Raw genomic sequence first — 21049 nt, 5'->3', positions numbered from 1 at the left:
TCGAAACACTTATGATTGTCTGGAGAGTTGAGAAGCGCGTGGACAACGCTGTTGTTGTGGATAAGGTCATAAGAAGCTCATGCGGAGACCTTGGCAATGACGCGCCGGCAGTGAACGGAGGGATGGTATCTCGAAACCTGGGTGTGTGAGTAGAATATATTGTGTAATAAACGAAATTGTTCCATGGAGTGGGACCTCCCATCGAACTCACCTCTTGCCTTTTACCAGATGTGACCGTGGGATTGGCCCAAAAGACTCCACTCCCTCAATCTTTGGAAACGATCATCTGGTACGTCCAGGTTCGATTTTTGCCCGGAGTAGCTACTGAATTTTTTTTTTTAACTCTCTTCTGCACCTTTTTGCGCGCTTTAAGTCGGGTCTCGGTCGGGTCTGGTTCACTTATGGGACTTTGCTATTGTTGATATATCTGACGTGCGGCTGCGATGCATTGGAATGGGTTGGTATTGCACACCCTTCGTGGAGCGGCAGCTCTTGTCGCCCCACGCCGTCATAACGCAGGGCGTCGTCATTTTCCAAAGCTGCACTCCAATGCGAAACCCCGCCATCACATCTGACAACAGCTAGGTCAACATAGTAGCTAAGGTATTGTTGCATTATCTGAGATCTCTGTTCGGAAATCAGTCTTATACTGCGGAACATCTAGACTAAGAACCGAAAATCCTAAAGGGCTTATCGAGCGCACCGACACTTTCCCCAGCGATCTACCAGAGCCATTGTCGCAAACCATCCCACGAGACAGCTACAGCTGTGGTTCGGAACTATCCCTTTGCGACAACAGACTACCATGCCTAAATTCGTCAACACTCCTCTTTACGGGGGCGCCATTACGTGCGATCTTCCTGAACACTATGCCGACGTCAGGTAAGCAGCATTCCTCCCCGTAAAAGGTACTTTGGGCTGACCCTGGTTGTCTCACAGCAAGTTGCGCCAGGTGCCAGACAACCAGGAGGTCTGGATCGACAAGGACGGCTTCACGAGCATCATTTTCGACATTGTGGAGCGTGTGGGCGAGCCTGGCTCAAGCCCTCAAATCGACGGGCGAGCCTTGACCACCCATCTGGAAGATCTGGTCGGCGAGGACACTGAAGGGCTCAAGGTCTGGAACACAGCTGAGACGGAATTTTCACGTCTTGAGCCTAACAAGTATGTTTCAAATGCCCCAAAGTCAAGCTGCCATGGACTAACTAGCTGTCACGCAGGCACGGCCGCCTGCCCGCGTATACTCTCATAGCAACACAGCAACCACAGGCAGCCTCGCGCGACCGAGCCGCCGCTCCGGACTTCACGGCGATTGTCATGACACTTCTACGCCTTGAAGAAAAGGAGACAGATATTTTGATGACAATCAATGTCCCGCACATCAAAGGAGAGTACGACGAGGATGATGTCGACATGGAGCTCGGAAAGCAGGGTAAACTGATTGGGGATGCTGTTGAAATGTCGGCGCGTATCTGGGAATCTTTCAAGATCAAGGACTGGGGGCTGTTTGGGCAGTAATCAATGGGATAAAGGTCGCTAACGAGGAATGATGTGATCCCCAAATTGTCATCTATGCAATGATTATCGGCTCTATGGACGACGTATGGTGACACGAACACACAAATATATCCACTAATAACGCCATCGCTGTGCTCGAAATGCGACAAAACCTCATACCGTGAGGTCCAGGATGCGTGCTCCGAGAACCTCGACTTCTGCGTCGACCTTGTCAGCCGACCTGCCTTCCCCTCGCTTCGCCCATTTGGCTGCAACGGCCTTCATCACGTCCTTCTGTGCAATCCCTGGGTTCTCGTCCTTCACCACCTTCATCTGCTCCTTGACAAACAGCTGATACTCGCTGGGCTTCCCACTACCCCTCGGAGTCGGCTTGGTCTGCTTCAGAGTGCTCTTGCAGGATCCACACCGGTGCTTTTTGGGGTCAACACTTTTGGAGTGACGCTTCACCTCGATGCCGCATGCGGTGCACTCCCAGACGTACTTGAAGTCGATCTCGTAGCTATGTTTGGTGGTCACGTTGACTCCGCGCGCACCAAAGGCCTGAGAGCATTTGGACGCCCATGCCTTGAACTCCTTGCCATGAGGATTGCTAGTCATGCCAGTGATCATGAAGTTAGCCAAGTGACAGAACTCATGCGCAAGCGTGTTCAGCAGCTTGTCCTCATCGTTGATGACCTTTTCGGCTAGTTCGATGGAAGCATGGTGGTAGTACTTGCATTCCGCCTCGCCAGCTCCATCATTGTGTGATCGTATCTTCTCTCGCCGCCAGTTGGCTCGGCCGGCGGTCGTGTTGAGAGTCCTTGACCAAGTGACCCTCACACCTCCTGTTGAATTTGCCAGCTGGCCAATCTGACCCTGTGTGACGGATTGGTCCAGTTCCCGCAGGAATTCATCAGCCAACGCATGTCTTTTCAGCTCAAAATCTCGTCTCTCTTGCTTTCGGGGGCTCTGGGGCTGCTTTGCTGGACTTTTGAGTACAGGCGGCAAGATCAGTTTTCGCGGAGAGTGCTTCTCGTTCCAAGTATTCACATCCTCCTGGTCCCAAAATGCATCCATAGATGGGCGATGAGGCGTCTTTGGGATCAGAGCCGCACGTTTCGAGGGTGACAAAAGCCTATTTGGCTTGGCTTGTTTCCCCGGTGTCGTAGGTGGTGTTGAGAATAGAATATTTTCTTGTTCGCCTCGGCGATCTGTGTCCAAGTCCAGCATCCCTAGAGCATCCGTAAGGTCCACAGTGGACACTTGAGCGGGCCTTGCCGGACGGCTCAGGTTTTGGTTTACCTGTTCCTGACTCTTAGGTTGCAAAACCCGGTCAACGTGAACGCTGTCGTCGTCTTGAGTCGAGCCTGCAGGGGCGGTCGAAGCGCTGGAGCTGCTTAGGATAGTGTTTGAATCGTCGAGAAAGAAGTCCAAGCTGGTCTCGCCATCTGTCCCCGCGCACACGGATCCTTGCTGCGATTTGTCCGCATCTGCTGTACCATCTGGAACAGTTGTCGCCGCTGGGGAAGCTTCATCGTTGAAAGTAAGAACATCAATCTGTTCGTCCATTTGGCTAAGGCTGTTCTCATGCGCTGGCTCTGCTTGATGCACAGTCTTGGATGGCGGAATATCCTGTAGCTTCGAGACATCTTTGGCCCGAGCCGTTGTTCCATGAAGTAGATGATCAATGGCATCGCTGCAACGGCCTTTGTCGCTCAAATTCTCAGTTTCAGAGATAGGTGCGAACTTGTGCTTCCTTGCTTTGTTGGTCCGATTCATCACGGGCGGAGACTCATCGTCGAAGATGGATCTGTTGGCCGAAGGTTTTCTCGGAGTCTCACTGAAGAGGAAGCTTTTCTTAGAGGGGGACCTCCTAGGAAACTCATTTAGGCCCTCGCACCGCTTGAAGAGGATGTTGCTTGTGGCCGACAATTGTGGTTTTTCGAACCGTCGCATTTTGCGAGTGACTGACTTTGTGGCTGACTTGGGGACAAGCATTTTAGTCGGTGACTTGGGACGATTGTCCATTATCGTATTCCTGACGGAGCTCCCCGAAGCAGGCACGTTTCTGTCCACCAACGGAAGCTCATCGTTATCTGACGGGTACAGGTCCACGATCCTCGCTGCCATGTTGTGCAAAAGTTCAAGGGGAACAGCAAGTAGATGATGCTGTACACTAGGGTTAAGATGCAAAATTGGCCTCAATATTGGGGTGCTTGTGTGAGTTTTCCTTGCGCTGTTGGATATAGGAGAAGGTGGTTGGAGGTTTGAGCCCGTTGGCTAGTGTTGTTTTGTCCTACATGCTCGCAGTTGGCACAGCAACGTTTTGAGCTTGATAAAGTTGATCCGTTCTCCGACACTAATTAGCCCGAAAACTATTTTGAGAACGCACGTGACATATTTATATCAGCAAGAGCATTTCAGTACTCCGTCGAGCCGTACACGGCACGGACGCTCTTTCAGTTTCGATCGATTGGCTAGGCGAGGATCCACCCCCTTTGTTATCCCGGCTGATCCGGAAATGGCAGTGCTGCATGTGCATCGTGCAATGCAGTTTGAGGCTGGTGGACTCATCAATTTCGCATGCCAATTCCAATTTTCCATGGCACCTAGGCAATACCATTAATCCATCATCTGCCCTGGGATATTAATTACTGTTGCGCCGGGGGCTGTTGTCATTACCGAAGATTAGGCCCGAGGGCACACTCCAGTCTATTTACACCGTGACGTTTCGATGGTGATGTTATACTGCCTAAGTAAGTTAGCTGATCAACTGCATTACCAATCTCTCGTGTTTGTGCACGCCGTCCTCAAAAAGATCGCCACAGTCTGGCAACCTTTTATCGTGTCGGAGCTGAATCTCACCGAAGGGCTCCACCCGTTCCATGACTGTACTGTGCCTGATTAGCTCAAGGGGAATACCCGTCCACACCATCAAGCCCAAGTATAGCGCTCAAAGTCCTCACCAATAAGGACGCGATTTGGGATTGAGAAACCGCGATCTTCATTGTTCAATTCCGATATACATACATGGCTCCCGATTTTGACTTGCCCACTGCTAATTGTCTCAGGATTTATGTAGCTTAGCAGTTTGCGCCTAAAACTCTACTATATCTTCTGCTGCTAACAGCACTTCTATGTAAGCCTTTGAGGGATCGGACTTGGAATTCCTGGTACATGAGTACGTATCTGTATGTCCATGTTCAAAGAAATAGAGTTGCCCGCAAATCCCAAATCTGTGAGTGCAGCTCACGCTCAGTGCGGTTGTATGTACAATGTCCGTACATTCGTGGGTGACAAGAACATGGCTGGGTTCCAGTTAAGGGGGCTGTGAGTGGAGCCCTTAAAAGCCAGTCGCCAGTCGACGGTCAGCCAGTCGCATACTACCCGGGCCCTGGGTACCCTCAACGATCATAAGCACTCTCCGCTCTGACATAACAAACCACTCAAGCACAGTCAAGAACTCGAATAAAAATTCAAGATGACGGAGGCGGTGCCTGCTCTGGCCCCTGGGCCTCGAAAGGTCGGCCCCCTGCGGCTCGGGGTCCCAGCATGCTGCTCCGAGCCTTCGAAAAAACGATGGAGTGGATCCCAGATGCATGTTCCGTTCCAATTCAGGGGCTCCGGCCCAATGGCGTCCCGTTCAGCACATTAATAACGTGAAATCTTGGTGCAACGCCGGGCTACGCCTGGCGTTCAAGGGGCTCCACTGTAGGCAGTGCAGTGCAGTGCAGTGCCAGTGCAGTGCCAGCCACTGGAGACTGGAGTCCCCCAACCGTCAGTACTACGTACAGTCCTCAGTTCTCCTGAAGTGAGTGGCCTGGACTGGCTGGCGTTCCATTCCAAGTTTCCAGTCCGTCCTCCTTCCTCGCCTCCCGCAGCCAACATCTTACCATTACTCTTTCTTTCAAACACATCCTGCCATTCACTTGCTGTCGCTCCTAGTTTCCTGTTATCCTCTCTCTCTCTCTCTCTCTCGGAGGGCTCGCCGACGCTCTTTTACTCGTTCCGATTCTCATTGAATCCAGACTCAACACTCTGGACCTCATCCATCAGTGCTTTGCGATAGCATCCCTCCGTTTGGGCTCTGCACCCGTCCACAGAGTGATTCAACAAACCCCCATGACTATCTGAGGTACGATCCTCGTGGCATCGAACAAGCTATCGCTTTAACACGTTTCCCAGTTGAGAACGCTCTGAATCATGTCGGGCTACCCAGGTGGTGGCGCCGGCGGCGGCCATTACGACGGCTACGGTCAACCAGCCCAGCAAGGCGGGCACGGCAATCCGGACTCGTACTATCAGGATGACCAGTACTACGACCAAGACTACGACAACCGTGGCGGAACGGGCCAAGCTGCGGGCGGCCACGATGGTTACTACGATGAATCGTGAGTTTATATGTTGAGCAAATCAGTATAGTTTTCTGACATAATTCTAGCGGCTACTACAATGCTGACCAAAGCAACCCTTACCACAACGAGGGCGGCTATTACGACGGCCAGGACCAGTACCGAGATGATTACTACGACAATGGCCAAGGTGGCGGCTATTATGACGACTACAACCAGGGCTACAGTAACCAACGAGGGCGCCACGGCTCCGAAGAGGATTCCGAGACATTCAGTGACTTCACAATGCGCTCTGACATGGCCCGAGCTGCTGAGATGGACTACTATGGTCGCGGCGACGAGCAATACAACAACTATGGGGATCCAAACGGCGGTGGCCGCGGATACCGCCCTCCTTCGTCGCAGATGTCTTACGGCGGTAACCGTTCCTCAGGCGCATCCTCTCCCAACTACGGCATGGATTACGGCAACGCCCTCCCGGCAGGCCAGCGCAGTAAAGAGCCCTACCCGGCTTGGACGTCGGATGCCCAAATCCCTCTGTCCAAGGAAGAGATTGAGGACATCTTCATGGATCTCACAGCCAAATTCGGTTTTCAACGCGACAGCATGCGCAACATGTACGACCACTTGATGACCCTTCTCGACTCCAGGTCCTCGCGCATGACCCCGAATCAAGCGCTCTTGTCGCTTCACGCTGACTACATTGGCGGTAACAACGCTAACTACCGCAAGTGGTACTTCGCGGCCCATCTGGACCTCGATGATGCGGTTGGCTTCGCCAACGCCAAGACGTCAGGCAAAAAGCGCAAGAAGAAGAGCAAGAAGAACAAGGGCGGTCTCGAGGGCGCAAATGAGGAAGAACAGATGCAAGAACTTGAGGGTGATGAGAGTCTCGAAGCCGCTGAGTTTCGATGGAAGACCAGAATGAACCGGATGTCACAGCACGACCGCGTGCGTCAGATTGCCTTGTATCTGCTTTGTTGGGGTGAGGCCAATCAGGTGCGCTTCATGCCGGAGTGTCTTTGCTTCATTTTCAAGTGTGCCGACGATTACTTGAACACCCCGGCCTGCCAGGCTTTGGTCGAGCCTGTGGACGAGTTCACCTTCCTCAACAACGTTATTACGCCGCTCTATCAGTACATCCGCGATCAGGGCTATGAGATTTTGGATGGTGTCTACATCCGTCGGGAAAAGGATCATAAGGACATCATCGGCTACGACGATTGCAACCAGCTGTTCTGGTACCCAGAGGGTATCGAGCGTATTGTCCTGCACGACAAGAGCAAGCTGGTCGATGTCCCTCCTGCCGAGCGCTATCTCAAATTGAACGAGGTCAATTGGAAGAAGTGTTTCTTCAAGACATACAAGGAAACTCGTTCTTGGTTCCACCTCTTCGTCAACTTCAACCGCATCTGGATCATCCATTTGACCATGTTCTGGTTCTTCACCTCGTTCAATGCCCCGACCTTGCTTATTTTCAACACGTACGAGCAGGAAGCGGACAATCAACCAAGGGGTTCGAAGCAATTTGCGATCGTCAGTTTTGGTGGTGTCGTGGCCTCTCTCATCCAAATTGTGGCAACTTTGTCGGAATGGGCTTACGTCCCGCGACGTTGGGCCGGCGCGCAACACTTGACCAAACGATTGTTGTTCCTCCTCCTCATCTTCGTGCTCAACCTGGCTCCGGGCGTCAAAGTCTTCGGAATTCCAACAGTTGTGGAGGATGGTGGTCTTGACGTGGACTTGATCATCGGCATTGTTGGCTTCATCATCGCCGTCATTACTTATCTTTACTTTTCGATCGTGCCGTTGGGCGCTCTCTTTGGAAGCTACTTGACGCGGAACTCGCGACGCTACGTTGCCAGCCAAACATTCACCGCTAGCTGGCCTAGCCTCAAGGGCACTGACATGGCCATGTCCTATGGTCTGTGGATGGTCGTCTTCGGTCTCAAGTTTGGAGAGTCATACGTGTATCTGTCACTGCCCTTCCGAGATCCGCTGCGATACATCCACATCATGAAGGTTGATACTTGCAAAGGCGACCAGCTGCTGTTCGGAAACGACCTATGCAAATGGTTCCCGATGATCCTGCTTGGGCTGATGATCTTCACCAATTTGCTGTTCTTCTTTCTGGATACTTATCTCTTCTACGTCTTGTTCAACACCTTGTTCTCGCTTGCTCGGTCGTTCTACCTCGGCTCGTCCATAATGACGCCCTGGCGCAACATCTTCTCCCGACTGCCAAAGCGCATTTACTCAAAGGTCCTTGCAACCACGGACATGGAGATCAAATACAAGCCGAAGGTGCTCATTTCTCAAGTGTGGAACGCCATCATTATTTCCATGTATCGAGAGCATCTCCTCGCAATCGACCACGTCCAGAAACTCCTTTACCATCAGGTTCCATCTGAGCAAGAGGGCAAGCGGACACTTCGGGCACCCACATTCTTCGTCTCACAGGAAGATCACTCGTTCAAAACCGAATTCTTCCCCAAGTACAGCGAAGCCGAACGTCGCCTGTCGTTCTTTGCGCAGTCTCTGTCCACACCAATTCCTGAGCCTTTGCCTGTGGACAACATGCCAACCTTCACCGTCATGATCCCTCATTACAGCGAAAAGATTCTGCTGTCCCTCCGCGAAATCATTCGTGAGGACGACCCCTACTCCCGTGTGACACTTTTGGAGTATCTCAAACAGCTCCATCCCCACGAATGGGATTGTTTTGTCAAAGACACCAAGATTCTGGCCGACGAGACTTCCCAGCTCACTGGCGACGGCGATGTCGACGAAAAGGACACCGCCAAAAGCAAAATTGATGATCTTCCCTTTTACTGCATTGGGTTCAAGTCTTCTGCGCCTGAGTACACGCTCCGCACCAGAATCTGGTCCTCACTGCGTTCTCAAACACTGTACCGCACGATCTCTGGCTTCATGAACTACAGCCGTGCCATCAAACTGCTCTACCGCGTCGAGAATCCTGAGGTGGTTCAAATGTTTGGAGGCAACTCTGAGAAGCTTGAGCGCGAGTTGGAGCGCATGGCTCGCCGCAAGTTCAAGCTCGTCGTTTCCATGCAACGTTACTCAAAGTTTAAGAAGGAAGAAATGGAGAACGCCGAGTTCTTGCTCCGCGCCTACCCCGATCTCCAGATTGCGTACCTCGATGAGGAGCCTGCCACCGTGGAGGGAGAAGAGCCCCGCCTCTACTCTGCTCTGATCGATGGACACTCCGAACTGATGGAGAACGGCATGCGTCGACCCAAGTTCCGTATCCAGCTGTCCGGCAATCCTGTTCTCGGTGACGGAAAGTCAGACAACCAGAACCACTCCATCATTTTCTACAGAGGCGAATACATCCAGCTCATCGACGCGAATCAAGACAACTACCTGGAAGAGTGTTTGAAGATTCGCAGCGTCCTTGCGGAATTCGAGGAGATGAAAGCGGACACTGTTTCTCCGTACACGCCAGGCGTCAAGAACGAGACACCCGATCCTGTAGCCATTCTTGGTGCGCGCGAGTATATTTTCTCTGAAAACATTGGCATCCTCGGTGATGTTGCCGCCGGCAAGGAACAGACATTTGGTACACTTTTCGCTCGCACCATGTCCCAGATAGGTGGCAAGCTGCATTACGGCCATCCTGATTTCCTCAACGGTATCTTCATGACCACTCGCGGAGGCGTCTCCAAGGCCCAGAAGGGATTGCATCTGAACGAAGATATCTTTGCTGGTATGAATGCCCTCCTCCGTGGTGGGCGTATCAAGCACTGCGAGTATTACCAATGTGGTAAGGGTCGTGATTTGGGCTTCGGTTCGATTCTCAACTTCACGACCAAGATTGGCACTGGTATGGGCGAACAGCTCCTATCCCGCGAGTACTACTACTTGGGGACGCAATTGCCGCTGGATCGATTCCTCTCTTTCTACTACGCCCACGCCGGTTTCCACATCAACAACATGTTCATCATGCTTTCTGTTCACATGTTCATGATTGTACTCGTCAATCTGGGAGCTCTTCGTCATGAGACGATTGCATGCGAATACAATCGCGAAGTCCCCCTTACCGACCCGATGTTCCCCACCGGCTGCGCCAACACACCCGCTCTGATGGACTATGTCTGGCGCTGTGTCATTTCCATCTTCTTCGTTTTCTTCATCTCATTCGTTCCTCTCATCGTACAAGAGCTGATGGAGCGCGGCGTGTTCCGCGCAGCTGTCCGATTTGCGAAGCAGTTCTTCTCGCTTTCGCCTTTCTTCGAGGTGTTTGTTTGCCAGATCTATGCAAACTCTGTCACGCAGGATCTTACCTTTGGAGGTGCTCGATACATTGGTACCGGTCGTGGTTTCGCGACGGCTCGCATCCCCTTTGGAGTCTTGTACTCGAGGTTTGCCGGACCGTCGGTGTACTTCGGTTCCCGCCTCCTCATCATGCTTCTTTTCGCGTGTACGACTGCCTGGCAACCGGCTCTGACCTACTTCTGGATCACGACGCTCGGTCTTACGGTGTCGCCTTTCCTCTACAACCCACACCAGTTCGCGTTTTCCGACTTCTTCATTGACTACCGCGACTTCCTTCGGTGGCTGTCGAGAGGCAATTCGCGATCCCACGCATCGTCCTGGATCTCGTTCAGTCGACTTTCCCGAACCCGAATCACGGGTTACAAGCGCAAGGTCTTGGGTGATCCCTCTGCCAAGATGTCTGCGGATGTGCCACGTGCTGCCATCACCAACATCTTCTTCGGGGAGATCCTCGCGCCTCTTCTTCTAGCGGTTGTCACCACCCTCCCGTACCTGTTTATCAACGCGCAGACCGGAGTCTTGCCTAGCAACAACGACGACGAGGACATCGAGCCCACAAACTCATTGATCAGGTTGCTCGTTGTGGCTTTCGCTCCAGTCGCCATCAACGCAGGTGTCTTGATGATTATGTTCTTCATGGCGTGTTTCATGGGCCCTCTGCTGTCGATGTGCTGCAAGAAGTTTGGTAGTGTTCTTGCTGGTATTGCACACGCGCTCGCCGTGATCTTCTTGATTGTCTTCTTCGAGGCCATGTTTGTTCTGGAAAGTTTCAACTTTGCAAGGACGCTGTGTGGCATGATTGCTGTTATTGCTCTGCAGCGCTTCTTCTACAAGCTCATTGTGGCGACCGCCCTCACCCGTGAGATGAAGACGGACCAGTCTAACATAGCTTTCTGGACTGGAAAGTGGTACTCCATGGGATGGCACTCCATCTCACAGCCAGCGCGAGAGTTCCTTTGCAAGATTACGGAGTTGGGCATGTTCGCCGCCGATTTCGTGCTCGGTCATTGGATCCTGTTCATCATGTTGCCGTTTGTGACAATCCCGAAAATGGATGTCTTGCACTCCATTATGCTCTTCTGGCTCATGCCAAGGTATGCTCTGACCCTCCTGATCATCCCCTCGTGCGCATCCGATTGAAGCTAACAATTCTCCAGCCGTCAAATCCGGCCTCCCATCTATTCTATGAAGCAATCCAAGCTCAGGCGTCGTCGCGTAATCCGTTTCGCCATCATGTATTATGCCATGCTTGTCTTGTTCCTGGCGCTTGTTGTCGGGCCGGCTGTCGCAGGTCCCAAGTTGGTGCCAAAGAACGCTGTTTCGGACGTCATTAATGGCATTTTCCCCGATCTGAGGCTTGTCCAGCCTAACGGTCAGGATCACGACAACACGAACAGCACGATGCTTACCGGCACGGGTCGGGTTGATCCTCCTTACAGCGGAGTTCTCGCGCAGTCGAGTTCCGACGAAGACTCTCGCGAAACGAACAGGATTAAGCTCTTTTAAGGGCACCATCCTGATGGTGTACTGGTATTAGGTGGCGGCGTTGTTCATTATCGAAGCATCAAATCCATACAGACCTTGGAGTGGGGAGGTTGAATTTGGTGGATATCAAGGGGCGCCCTGCTGTGTGTCTGTCATGTTAATGCGTGGAGACTTAGTTTCATTAGCAACGCAAAATTGTCTGCTTGATTAGAATGCAATGATTCGTTAGAATGCGAGAGAGATTCCATTGTGAGCAAGGACTGCTGTGAATGCACTTGGTAATAAACCGCGGGCGAGACTCGGGCGGTACTGACTTTTCTGTGGTGGTATCTTACCTTGTGATGCAAGGCGTCCTGGTTCCACACATGCGATTAGATAAGGCCCAGGGGGGCTTTAACGCGGACAACATCATAGGCGGATTGTCGGGCGAACAGCAAACCCTTCGGCGGCCAACGACGCACCAAGGCAACGGCAGCCAGGCTGGACACTCCATATACATTTCCCTATCTATCGACTGGAGTCGCGAATCTCTGAGTTTCCAAGTCGGGAGTGACCTGCAACCGCAATCATGGACGCAGAAAAGCTACAAGCGCAATTGCACAGGACGCTGAGTGTCGCGTCCGCAGCCTTCCAAAGGGTCCCGGGCTCTTCGGTGTTGACCAGGTATATCCAATCGAGCTACCAGAACGACCCCGTGCGCTCAGCCATCGAGTTGATCTTGGTTCTCTTCTTCGTGCGCTATCTGTTGTCGCCTTCATACTCGACAGACAAACAGAACTACGTCAAGCTCACGGAAGATGTGCGTCCCCACCCTTGTGCTGATGAACTCGGACTGATGCAGGTGCTCACAGGAGATTGATGAGTTGGTCGATGACTGGGCCCCCGAGCCGCTCGTCGCGGAGCAGACAACTCTCGAAGCACTCGAAAACGAAAGGATACCTGTCATCGTTGGGTAAGAGAGCGACAATGCAAAGAAACGGGCGTCCCAGCACTAATCTGAGAGCCGCAGACCGACCGGCCCAAAGTCCAAGCTGTCGAATGGCCGCACCGTCACGAACCTAGCATCCTACAACTTCTACAATTTCAACGCGAACGAGCAGATCAAGGAAAAGGCTGTCCAGATCCTCCGCACGTATGGCGTCGGTCCCTGTGGACCGCCACAATTCTACGGAACGCAGGATGTGCACGTCAAAGCCGAGGCCGATATTGCTGCATACTTGGGTACAGAAGGATGCATTGTCTACGCGCAGGCCTTCTCGACGATCTCCAGTGTTATCCCGTCCTTCTGCAAGCGTGGCGACATCATCGTGGCCGATCGTGCAGTCAACTTTTCGATCCGCAAGGGCCTGGAGGCATCGCGAAGTGTCGTCAAATGGTTTGATCACGGAGACATGGACAACCTGGACGCCATCATGAGTTCCGTTGCCAAGGAGCAGGCGAAGGCCAAGAGGCTCACACGCCGTTTCATCGTCACGGAAGGCCTGTTCGAGACCGTCGGCGACGCGAGCGACCTTCCCAAATTGATCGAGCTCAAGGAGAAGCACAAGTTCAGGCTGATCCTCGACGAGACCTGGTCTTTTGGTGTTCTTGGCCGGACAGGTCGTGGTCTCACCGAAGCCCAGAACGTGGACCCGCAACAGGTTGACATGGTCATTGGCTCTCTAGCCGGACCTCTTTGCGCCGGTGGTGGCTTTTGCGCCGGTGCCAAGGACGTGGTAGAGCATCAACGCATCACATCAACAGCGTACACTTACTCGGCCGCGCTTCCAGCCATGCTGGCTGTTACGGCGAGCGAGACTGTGAATCTCCTTCAATCGAACCCTGAAATCCTGAACCAGTGCCGGGAGAACATAAAGGCCATGAGAGCACAGCTAGACCCGCGCAGCGACTGGGTAATTTGCACCAGTGTTCCTGAGAACCCTGTCATGCTTCTTGTGTTAAAGCCCGAAGTGGTCCAAGCCCGGAAACTCGGAGTCGAGGACCAAGAGCGAATCCTCATGGATTGTGTGGAGGAGGTATGTCTTAGTACAATGCGTCCAGTGAAGTAGGGAACCAGCTGACACTCCTTGTTACTAGGCCCTGACGAACGGTGTCCTCATCACTCGCCTCAAGACAAGGCCCTTTGCCTACGCAATGAAGTCTCCAGGGAGTAGCGGCTCAGCCCAGCCCGCACTCAAAATTTGCATCACCACTGCCCTGTCCAAGAAGGATATTGAGAAGGCGGGGACCACGATTCGGCACGCGATCACCAAGGTGATGACGCGCAAGACAAATAGCAAGTCTGCCTAATTTCTCATTGCATTCCCCCTATTTCCTATGATGCGCGCGGCGTCGTGGATTTAAGTTGCGAAGTTAGACGGCCGAGACCCTAGAAAGTACACATAGCACACAATTAATATTAATATGCCTGCAAGCAGAACATTCGCCGGATGATACTGTGGACTGGTACAGCGCTCAAGATACTTGTGCTGATCCAAAGCATCATGCTCCCGCGCGTCGAATGTCTCAGCTAGCCACGCGCTCTGGCACGTAATCTCTAACCTCCATACTTGAAGATGTAGCACATGCCAATCTTGAAATTGATTTTGCATTCCAACGTTTGCTTACACCAACGTTTGTTTACACTACCTGCCAAACATGTGTACGCTTCTGGCCGACTTTGGCTGCCGTCAAGCGCACATGGCCTGTGGTTTGCGTCTGGCTTGCTGGTGGTCTCTTGATATTAGCACTGCCGCCCTCCGCTCTCTGACCCGAGCTTTTCTTTCCTCCTGCTTGATCCAAGTCGACTCGTTAGACATCAAGATCCCCCATAGTGACCATTGTTCATGATCCACGCCGAGCAAACTCGCGCCGGATACTACCTTGAGCCACGTACACTCCTTTGTAACACTAACCAACGACACTCTTTCATCTCGTTGAACTCAATATGACGTTCAAGCAACAGTTGCTCGGCGCTATGGCTCTGGCCGCCATAGCCCACGGACATCCAGCAAAAGGTCAGTACTTTGTCGAGTCCATGATCCGACAGGCGAGTTAACTATGGCACAGAGAAGCGAGCACCTGCACTCCCTGAGCATGAGGGATGGGATCAGGAATTGACCGTCTTTGACGTCAAGGTCGCAGCACCAACACATATGCCTGGCGAGGTTGTGTACTTCAAGAGTGATGGCTCGCCGGCCTTGACTACAACTGAGATGGTCATGGTGATGCCGACCCCTGGCCCTGAAGGCGACGAGGATTGCAAAACAACTACTACTATGACCACTGTCTCGACGGAAACGTACACCATCTCGCTTCAGGGAGCTGCTCAGCCATCGCCCGCCGTGGCTGCCGGCGGCCGGCCATCCAAAGCATTGCCCGTTAAAGGGGGTGGGCCGCTCCCTCACTCTTCCACGGAGATAGCATCGTCAGATTCTGGAAAGAATAAAGACACTCAGCCGTCCGGTGATCTCTTCGGCATCTCCTACGCGCCCTACCGCGCTGATCACAGCTGCAAAACAGCCGAGGACATTATGGATGACTTTGAGCGACTCGCAGGCGACTACTCGCTCGTTCGTATCTACGGCACGGATTGCGATCAGGTGCCTCCCATCTACAAAGCCGCCAAGAAGATCGGGGTCAAGTTGATGATGGGGATCTGGGACATTAACAAGGTGCAAGGCGAGGCACAGATGATTGCCAAAGGCATCGAGGGCGACTGGGACATTGTTCACTCCGTGGGCGTCGGCAACGAACTGGTCAACAACCAAGAGGCCACCGCTGACCAGGTCGTCCAAGCCGTGTCCCTGGCGCGCAGTGCTCTCCGTGGTGCCGGATTCCAGGGCCCCGTGGCTGCTGTCGACACCTTCATCGCCACAGAGGCCCATCCAGAGCTCTGCGACGCCTCTGACCTATGCGCGATCAACGCGCACCCGTTCTTCGATAGCACAATGGAAGCTGGAGATGCCGGCAAGTGGCTCCAAAACACCGCCAAGGACGTCCAGGCTGTTCTCTCCAAGCCGAAGCAGATTCTCATTACCGAAGCAGGCTGGCCCACGGACGGTGCAGTCAATGGAAAGGCTGTCCCAGGTCTGGAGAACCAGAAGATCGCCATCGCCGCCATTAAGGAGGCCTTTGCCGACAAACCAGGAGACGTTATCCTCTTCTCGGCGTTCGATGACCTGTGGAAGGAGAAGACCATGGTTAGTTTCAACGCTGATCAGCATTGGGGTATTGGAGGGGCGATTTCGAATTGCGATCTTGCCCTCATCTAGCCGCTGTCTGCGTGTCCGCAGTAGGACTGTTGTTCATCTTTCATCTGTTGTTGCCTTCATGTTTTCCACCCCGGTGCAGAGGTTGCGTGCTGAAGGGGGATGCCATTCTGGGATGATGTTTGGGGTTGAATTTTCTTTTTAGATCCGTGTCCTTCAATTCTTGTTATCATTCGACGTTGCCAGCGTACCAGTGACTGCATAGGATACCGCTCGTGGACCAAGTAAGCAGCTATCACTTCACGACGTAAATGTGGACAAGTAAGCTGTACACTATCAAAGTAGAGCATGAACGGGGATGAGATGTAGCATTGAAACCCTATAGGTGCTCTCATAATTCATGAAGTATGCATTGAACGTGGCGAGCCGTCAGCTGCGACTTCGTACCGGCATTGGCGCAAGTCTCTTCCGAGCATCAAAGCAGGTGCCAATGTACCTCGAGACAATCTCATAAGCAGCACATCCACAAGTTACGCACCGTAGGCCCATGTGATTTGGTCCAGGTGGATGAACGCTATGCGATGCAGAAGTTCGGCAGCTAGTCTGGTACAATGGCAAAGACAAGACTCTCAACGTTAAAGTTTGTCCATAGCATCTCGAGGAAGTCATGGGCGCTGTCACGCAACCCTTGCTTCGACGACACGTGCGGCCATTTAGTACTCAACAGCACAAAGCCTGCAAAAAGGTGTTCAGGTAGTAGTGGCGGAAGTGTTCGCCATACTCCTCATCAGCTGCCAGATCTTTCCAGGCCTGGGAGCAGCTGAGGTTCCAGTTAACAACCTCCACGTAGTGACCTGCCGCAAGAATGTCCTTGACGCAAACCACGAATCCAGGCGAGTGCTCTGCTGGTTTGCCGTCACCTGTTATGACAATAAAGGTTGTTGGTGCTGCAGTTTGTTTGGCCAATGTCTCCCGCATCTGCTCTTGAAGAGTCTCATCGACACGGTCCTCCTTGTGGGTACCGTCGCCCAGTGCCTTACGCTCGCGGACCTCGACGGTCCACTTGTGAGCAAGGAGATCAAACCCCCATTCGGGCTGTCGACCGTTGTTCTGGGTAGAGCAGCAGGATGAGAGTGTCTTGTGGACGCGACCACGGCCAACAATATCGTTTAGGGCCCTGACACTCATCTGGGGCATGGGGCTGACGTGTGCATTCTTGGGAAGGCCATGCGCCGCTAGCCATGTCTGCACGAAGCCGATCTGGATATTGGATTGATCAAGGAAGACGTGGATGCCTCTGTCGCACATGTCGGGATTTTGCTGCTGGATCTCGCTGTCTCTTACGACCAGCTCGTCCAGCAAGTCCTGTCCCATGCGATCGCGGCTCGTTTCTGCCTCGAAAAATTCCATATTCTTCTGCCTGATGGTCTTGGGCTCTTCCGAACCGAGACGCCAGCGGTAAATAGGCTTGACGGCTGAGACGTAGGGCTTGCGGTGCTTCTGGCTCCAAGATATGGCACTGTCTTGGAGTGGTGTGCATGGTATACTGCTAGCAAAGCTGAGTCCGCTGTCAGAGTCGAATTCTAGATCCGGTTCTGGTTCTGACAAGTCTGCGAAATCGCTAGCCACTCGCGTAAGTCCATCTCCGAGCTTTGTGGTCTTAGCGCGAGTGTTTCCCAATAAGCTCTTGAAAGCCACCTGGGAAGGCTCGGCATCAGCAAAGGGCGATGAGGGCCGAGCGGATGGGTCTAAAGGAGACTGTGCCGCTTTGCCATTATCAAAAGGCACAGGAGTTTGCTGAAGTGCCTTCTCAAATGGTAGACATGAGGCCAAGCGCGAGAAGTCGCCGAGCAGTGGTCTTTCTGGGGCGGCCGTGGGATCTTGTGATGGAGTCTGGAATGATTGCAAGCTAGACAGAGTCTCACGCTCTTGGAAAGCTAGCGAGTAGAAATCGAGAGATGAGAAGTCACCTAATTGTGGTGGCCTTTCCCCTAGCCCAGCACTGTGTCGCGTTGCTGATATGGTATAACTCACGAAGTGACTAGGGCTCCTAGACACGAGAGCTGACTGAAGCTCGGCTGAGTTTCCCATGACGAGTCGTTGTGTCGGCACGTACAAGGATTGACTAGGTTCGGTGGTCTTGTGTGAATATATGAGTTGGTGTATCGTCGGGATGGCTAAATATGGCAGAATCGGGGCGATGCTCGTCCTAGAGACAGCCGCAACAGGTCGTCGGACAGGGAAGCTCGCGCCCTCCTATGAGGGCTGAGTAGTCACGCCCGATGTGAAGACGTGTTATACTAGACACAGCTAGACGAGCAGAGCCGCACCGCGTGGATAACAGCACGAATGAGCTCGAGGTAGAGTCGTAAAGCTTATGTGGTTGGATCGATGCGTTCCGTTGTATGCAGCAGGAACGACAACTCAGTCGGTAGAGGCGGATTAGCACAGAATAGGAATGTTCCGTATTCGAATCTGAGGCGAAAGATACATATTCCAGGTGCAACGAGCGTGTACAACATGCGGTCGAAACGTGGGAGTGCGCCGAGGGAAGCGATGGATGATGAGCGGTGGTTATAAGGGAGTCGGCGCGCGGAAGTCGATCAAGGGGCACCTTTGATTCATGTGGAATGGCTGTGCAGGATAGTCGAACCGGGAGCATCGAGGTCCTTCAAAGAGGCGAGAAACGACGCTGATGACTCATGGAAGCCATGGCTAGGAAGACCCTGAAGTCGATCGAAGCCGACGAGGCCAGGGGACCTTACCGTGCCGCGCCACAATTGTGGGGTAGGTTTCCCTAGTCCAGATTCCAGAATAAGGTAAATAGCAATTGGCTACGGAGTAAAAGGACATAATAAATGACATGTACAGTACTAATTAAGACCTCCACGACGCGAGAAGCATTGGTGAACTAGTAGGTTGGTGGCAATCGTGTTCTACGCAACTTGTTGGTCAGGTATCCTAAGCAAACACTACCAAATCGCATTGGACTTAGTCGACGGCATAAGCAATACTATCAAATCAGGGAGTTGCTCGCCCTGTAGCCGAATCCAGTTACCTCCTCAGATCCACACTCCCAGCCCGCATAGAATCAATACTTGCCCTCATGGAGCTGCTGGAACTTTTACGCCGCCTGGCGCGCTGTGCCCCAGGGTCTGTAGGGTGTAGTCCCGTCGATTTGGCGAAGCAATTGAGAATGTCTGTAAGCGAAACTACCCCCGTGAGAGTGCCCGATATGCGAGAACCTAACATGGTCGAGGCAGGAACTGCAGATGGAGGCTGTGGCGATGACGGCGCCGCGGCGGCAGGTCCCGTCGATTGTGATCCCGGAAAACTACCTGGACCTGCCAAAGGTGTAGGGGGAGCTGTAGACGATGGTGATGCCGATTCCACAATCCACATCCTGTGGGATCTGGTCGCCACCAGTTTGGCAACCGTATGGGCCAGTGTCGAATAGGGGTTGACGTAGAAGACCGGGAAAGCGTCCTTCCCGTTTTCCACGCCCCTTTCATTCAAAATGACGGAGATGAAATGAATGCACGAATCGGATAGCAGATGCGCACTCGACGAGTTGGTAAGATGGCGCACGTCGCGTGTTGATATGTTGCCAACCACATTGTGTCCGTTGTCCACAACGGCGATGCTTGTCAGCCCTTCCTCATTCATCTTTGTCAAGGCCTCGGAAAGCGGAGCATCACAGCTGTGTCCTTATCAACGTTCTATACCCAGCCGCATCGCAACATCATTTGCTTACCTCACAGATATTGTGTCTTTTGTCCCTATGTTCAGATCCCTAAGACTCAGCGGGTACAGTTGGTCGATGGAAGCAAAGTTGACGCCTTCGTTCCAGAAGAACTCGACCAGGCGTAATTGACTCATTATACCGACTGCTTCCTCTGACTCATTTGTCACCAGTAATCGGTGGACTCCGCTTCCAAGCACTTCCATTGCTTGAGCGAGGTTGCTCAGCGATGGCAGCGTCACGAGTGCTTCTTTGCGGCACAGCGGTTGGATCTCCTTCAAAGTGATGGATTCTCCTTTCTGTGCCTTTTCAGCGACGTTGTTCGAGGCCTCGATTTGATCTTCCTCGGGCTTCGCCAGTCCAACCACAACTAGTAGATAAGCATTGAGATCCTTGAAATCGAATGTCGAGACGGCGGCGCTGGATTGGGCATCCTCGCGAATCAGAACGACGGTAGGGCGACTCTTCAACAGCAACTAGCCACAAGTTAGGCAATCCTCGTTCACTCACAAGCAGTCAAGCTTACCATGGTAGCCTCCTCAACAGTAGTGTCCATTTCGGCCCATCGCACGTCAGCAGGAGAGACCAGCTCCCCAACAGTAATGTCACGCCATTCGCGGTTGGCAAACTTGGAATGCAAGTGCCTATTCGCAACCGGAGGATTGTTGAGAAGGTCTTGAACTGCAGCTTGCGTCAACGAGGGGTGTCGCTGCCTTGGAGACGGGGGGATGTTGCGTAGGTTTTCAGCGAAACTCTGTCGATGCGCAGAACGGTTGATACTCGAAACAGAGGGCGATCTCTGTGGAGCTGCGCCTGTTGACGCTGAGGAGCTTAGACTGCCTGCGCTGCCTGAGCGAGGGTCCCTAGACTGAGGGGTGGCATCCCCAGGACCGGTCGATGTCGTTGGTTGAGGCTCCATGGACTTTAGCCGTTACGAAGCCAATCAGCTAGTACTTGCAGAAGCGGTCGAAGCTACGGGCAGTGTAGTGTCCGTCTACGGCGATACGACGGTCGTGGTTCAGCTCGCGGATCGTTCGTTGACTGCGTTTGGTTACGTGGTATCTGTTTGAGCTTAAATGCGTTTGACGTTGGAAAGAACTTAGACTCAATGTCAAAGTCCGCTCGATAAGTGCGACGTCAGATCAGCGCGAAGTAATCACGAGCAGAGTCATCGAGATTTAATAGGCAGAGCGATGGTCGTCCCCCGAACTCAGTTAATGGAAGGTGAACCTCAGGTACGTCAGGCAGTCCAAATAGCGGGGTCTGATACGAGCTTTAGAAAGCTTATCGATAAGGCTTATCTCAATTTGTGGAATCAGACCTGCTTTCCACCCTTTGAGACGCAATTCCTGAACTGTATAATAAAGCCCAGCTTAAAGTGAATGAATGATGGGCAAAGTATCCTTTTAAGTGTAGCCGGATGTTTCTTTCACGCACCATCAAAGAGATCTGCGATTCTGATTATAGCGCCCAATAACGTTGAAGGG

General features: G+C 52.8%; 7 protein-coding genes across 7 annotated transcripts; 4 read left to right on the top strand and 3 right to left on the bottom strand.

Moving 5' to 3' along the window:
- Nucleotides 1-805: 805 nt before the first annotated feature.
- Nucleotides 806-1518, top strand: J7T54_001872 (ran guanine nucleotide release factor-like protein; the record flags this gene model as incomplete). The annotated part of the gene is made up of 3 exons (XM_051508566.1): nucleotides 806-882; nucleotides 940-1164; nucleotides 1221-1518. 3 exons carry the CDS (start codon nucleotides 806-808, stop codon nucleotides 1516-1518), a joined length of 600 nt encoding a protein of 199 aa, XP_051360312.1.
- A 153-nt stretch (nucleotides 1519-1671) lies between these two features.
- J7T54_001871 (HMG box-containing protein) lies at nucleotides 1672-3453 on the bottom strand (the record flags this gene model as incomplete). The annotated part of the gene is made up of 1 exon (XM_051508565.1): nucleotides 1672-3453. One exon carries the CDS (start codon nucleotides 3451-3453, stop codon nucleotides 1672-1674), a length of 1782 nt encoding a protein of 593 aa, XP_051360311.1.
- Nucleotides 3454-5700: 2247 nt separating this feature from the next.
- J7T54_001870 (glucan synthase component-like protein) lies at nucleotides 5701-11651 on the top strand (the record flags this gene model as incomplete). Its single annotated transcript, XM_051508563.1, has 3 exons — nucleotides 5701-5888; nucleotides 5939-11239; nucleotides 11303-11651. 3 exons carry the CDS (start codon nucleotides 5701-5703, stop codon nucleotides 11649-11651), a joined length of 5838 nt encoding a protein of 1945 aa, XP_051360310.1.
- Nucleotides 11652-12198: 547 nt separating this feature from the next.
- On the top strand, nucleotides 12199-13919 carry J7T54_001869 (Serine palmitoyltransferase-like protein; the record flags this gene model as incomplete). The annotated part of the gene is made up of 4 exons (XM_051508562.1): nucleotides 12199-12429; nucleotides 12482-12582; nucleotides 12640-13645; nucleotides 13707-13919. 4 exons carry the CDS (start codon nucleotides 12199-12201, stop codon nucleotides 13917-13919), a joined length of 1551 nt encoding a protein of 516 aa, XP_051360309.1.
- Nucleotides 13920-14556: 637 nt separating this feature from the next.
- On the top strand, nucleotides 14557-15883 carry J7T54_001868 (Glycoside hydrolase; the record flags this gene model as incomplete). Its single annotated transcript, XM_051508561.1, has 2 exons — nucleotides 14557-14626; nucleotides 14679-15883. 2 exons carry the CDS (start codon nucleotides 14557-14559, stop codon nucleotides 15881-15883), a joined length of 1275 nt encoding a protein of 424 aa, XP_051360308.1.
- Nucleotides 15884-16540: 657 nt separating this feature from the next.
- Nucleotides 16541-17911, bottom strand: J7T54_001867 (uncharacterized protein; the record flags this gene model as incomplete). The annotated part of the gene is made up of 2 exons (XM_051508560.1): nucleotides 16541-17518; nucleotides 17855-17911. 2 exons carry the CDS (start codon nucleotides 17909-17911, stop codon nucleotides 16541-16543), a joined length of 1035 nt encoding a protein of 344 aa, XP_051360307.1.
- A 1659-nt stretch (nucleotides 17912-19570) lies between these two features.
- J7T54_001866 (uncharacterized protein) lies at nucleotides 19571-20118 on the bottom strand (the record flags this gene model as incomplete). The annotated part of the gene is made up of 2 exons (XM_051508559.1): nucleotides 19571-20038; nucleotides 20089-20118. The coding sequence occupies 2 exons, from the start codon at nucleotides 20116-20118 to the stop codon at nucleotides 19571-19573; spliced, it is 498 nt and encodes a 165-aa protein (XP_051360306.1).
- Between the last annotated feature and the right edge of the window lie 931 nt (nucleotides 20119-21049).

This window comes from Emericellopsis cladophorae (assembly GCF_022114955.1).
Source record: "Emericellopsis cladophorae strain MUM 19.33 chromosome Unknown NODE_46_length_184447_cov_119_232918, whole genome shotgun sequence".
NCBI lineage: Eukaryota > Fungi > Ascomycota > Sordariomycetes > Hypocreales > Bionectriaceae > Emericellopsis > Emericellopsis cladophorae.
This window is presented reverse-complemented; position numbering and strand designations above follow the sequence as displayed.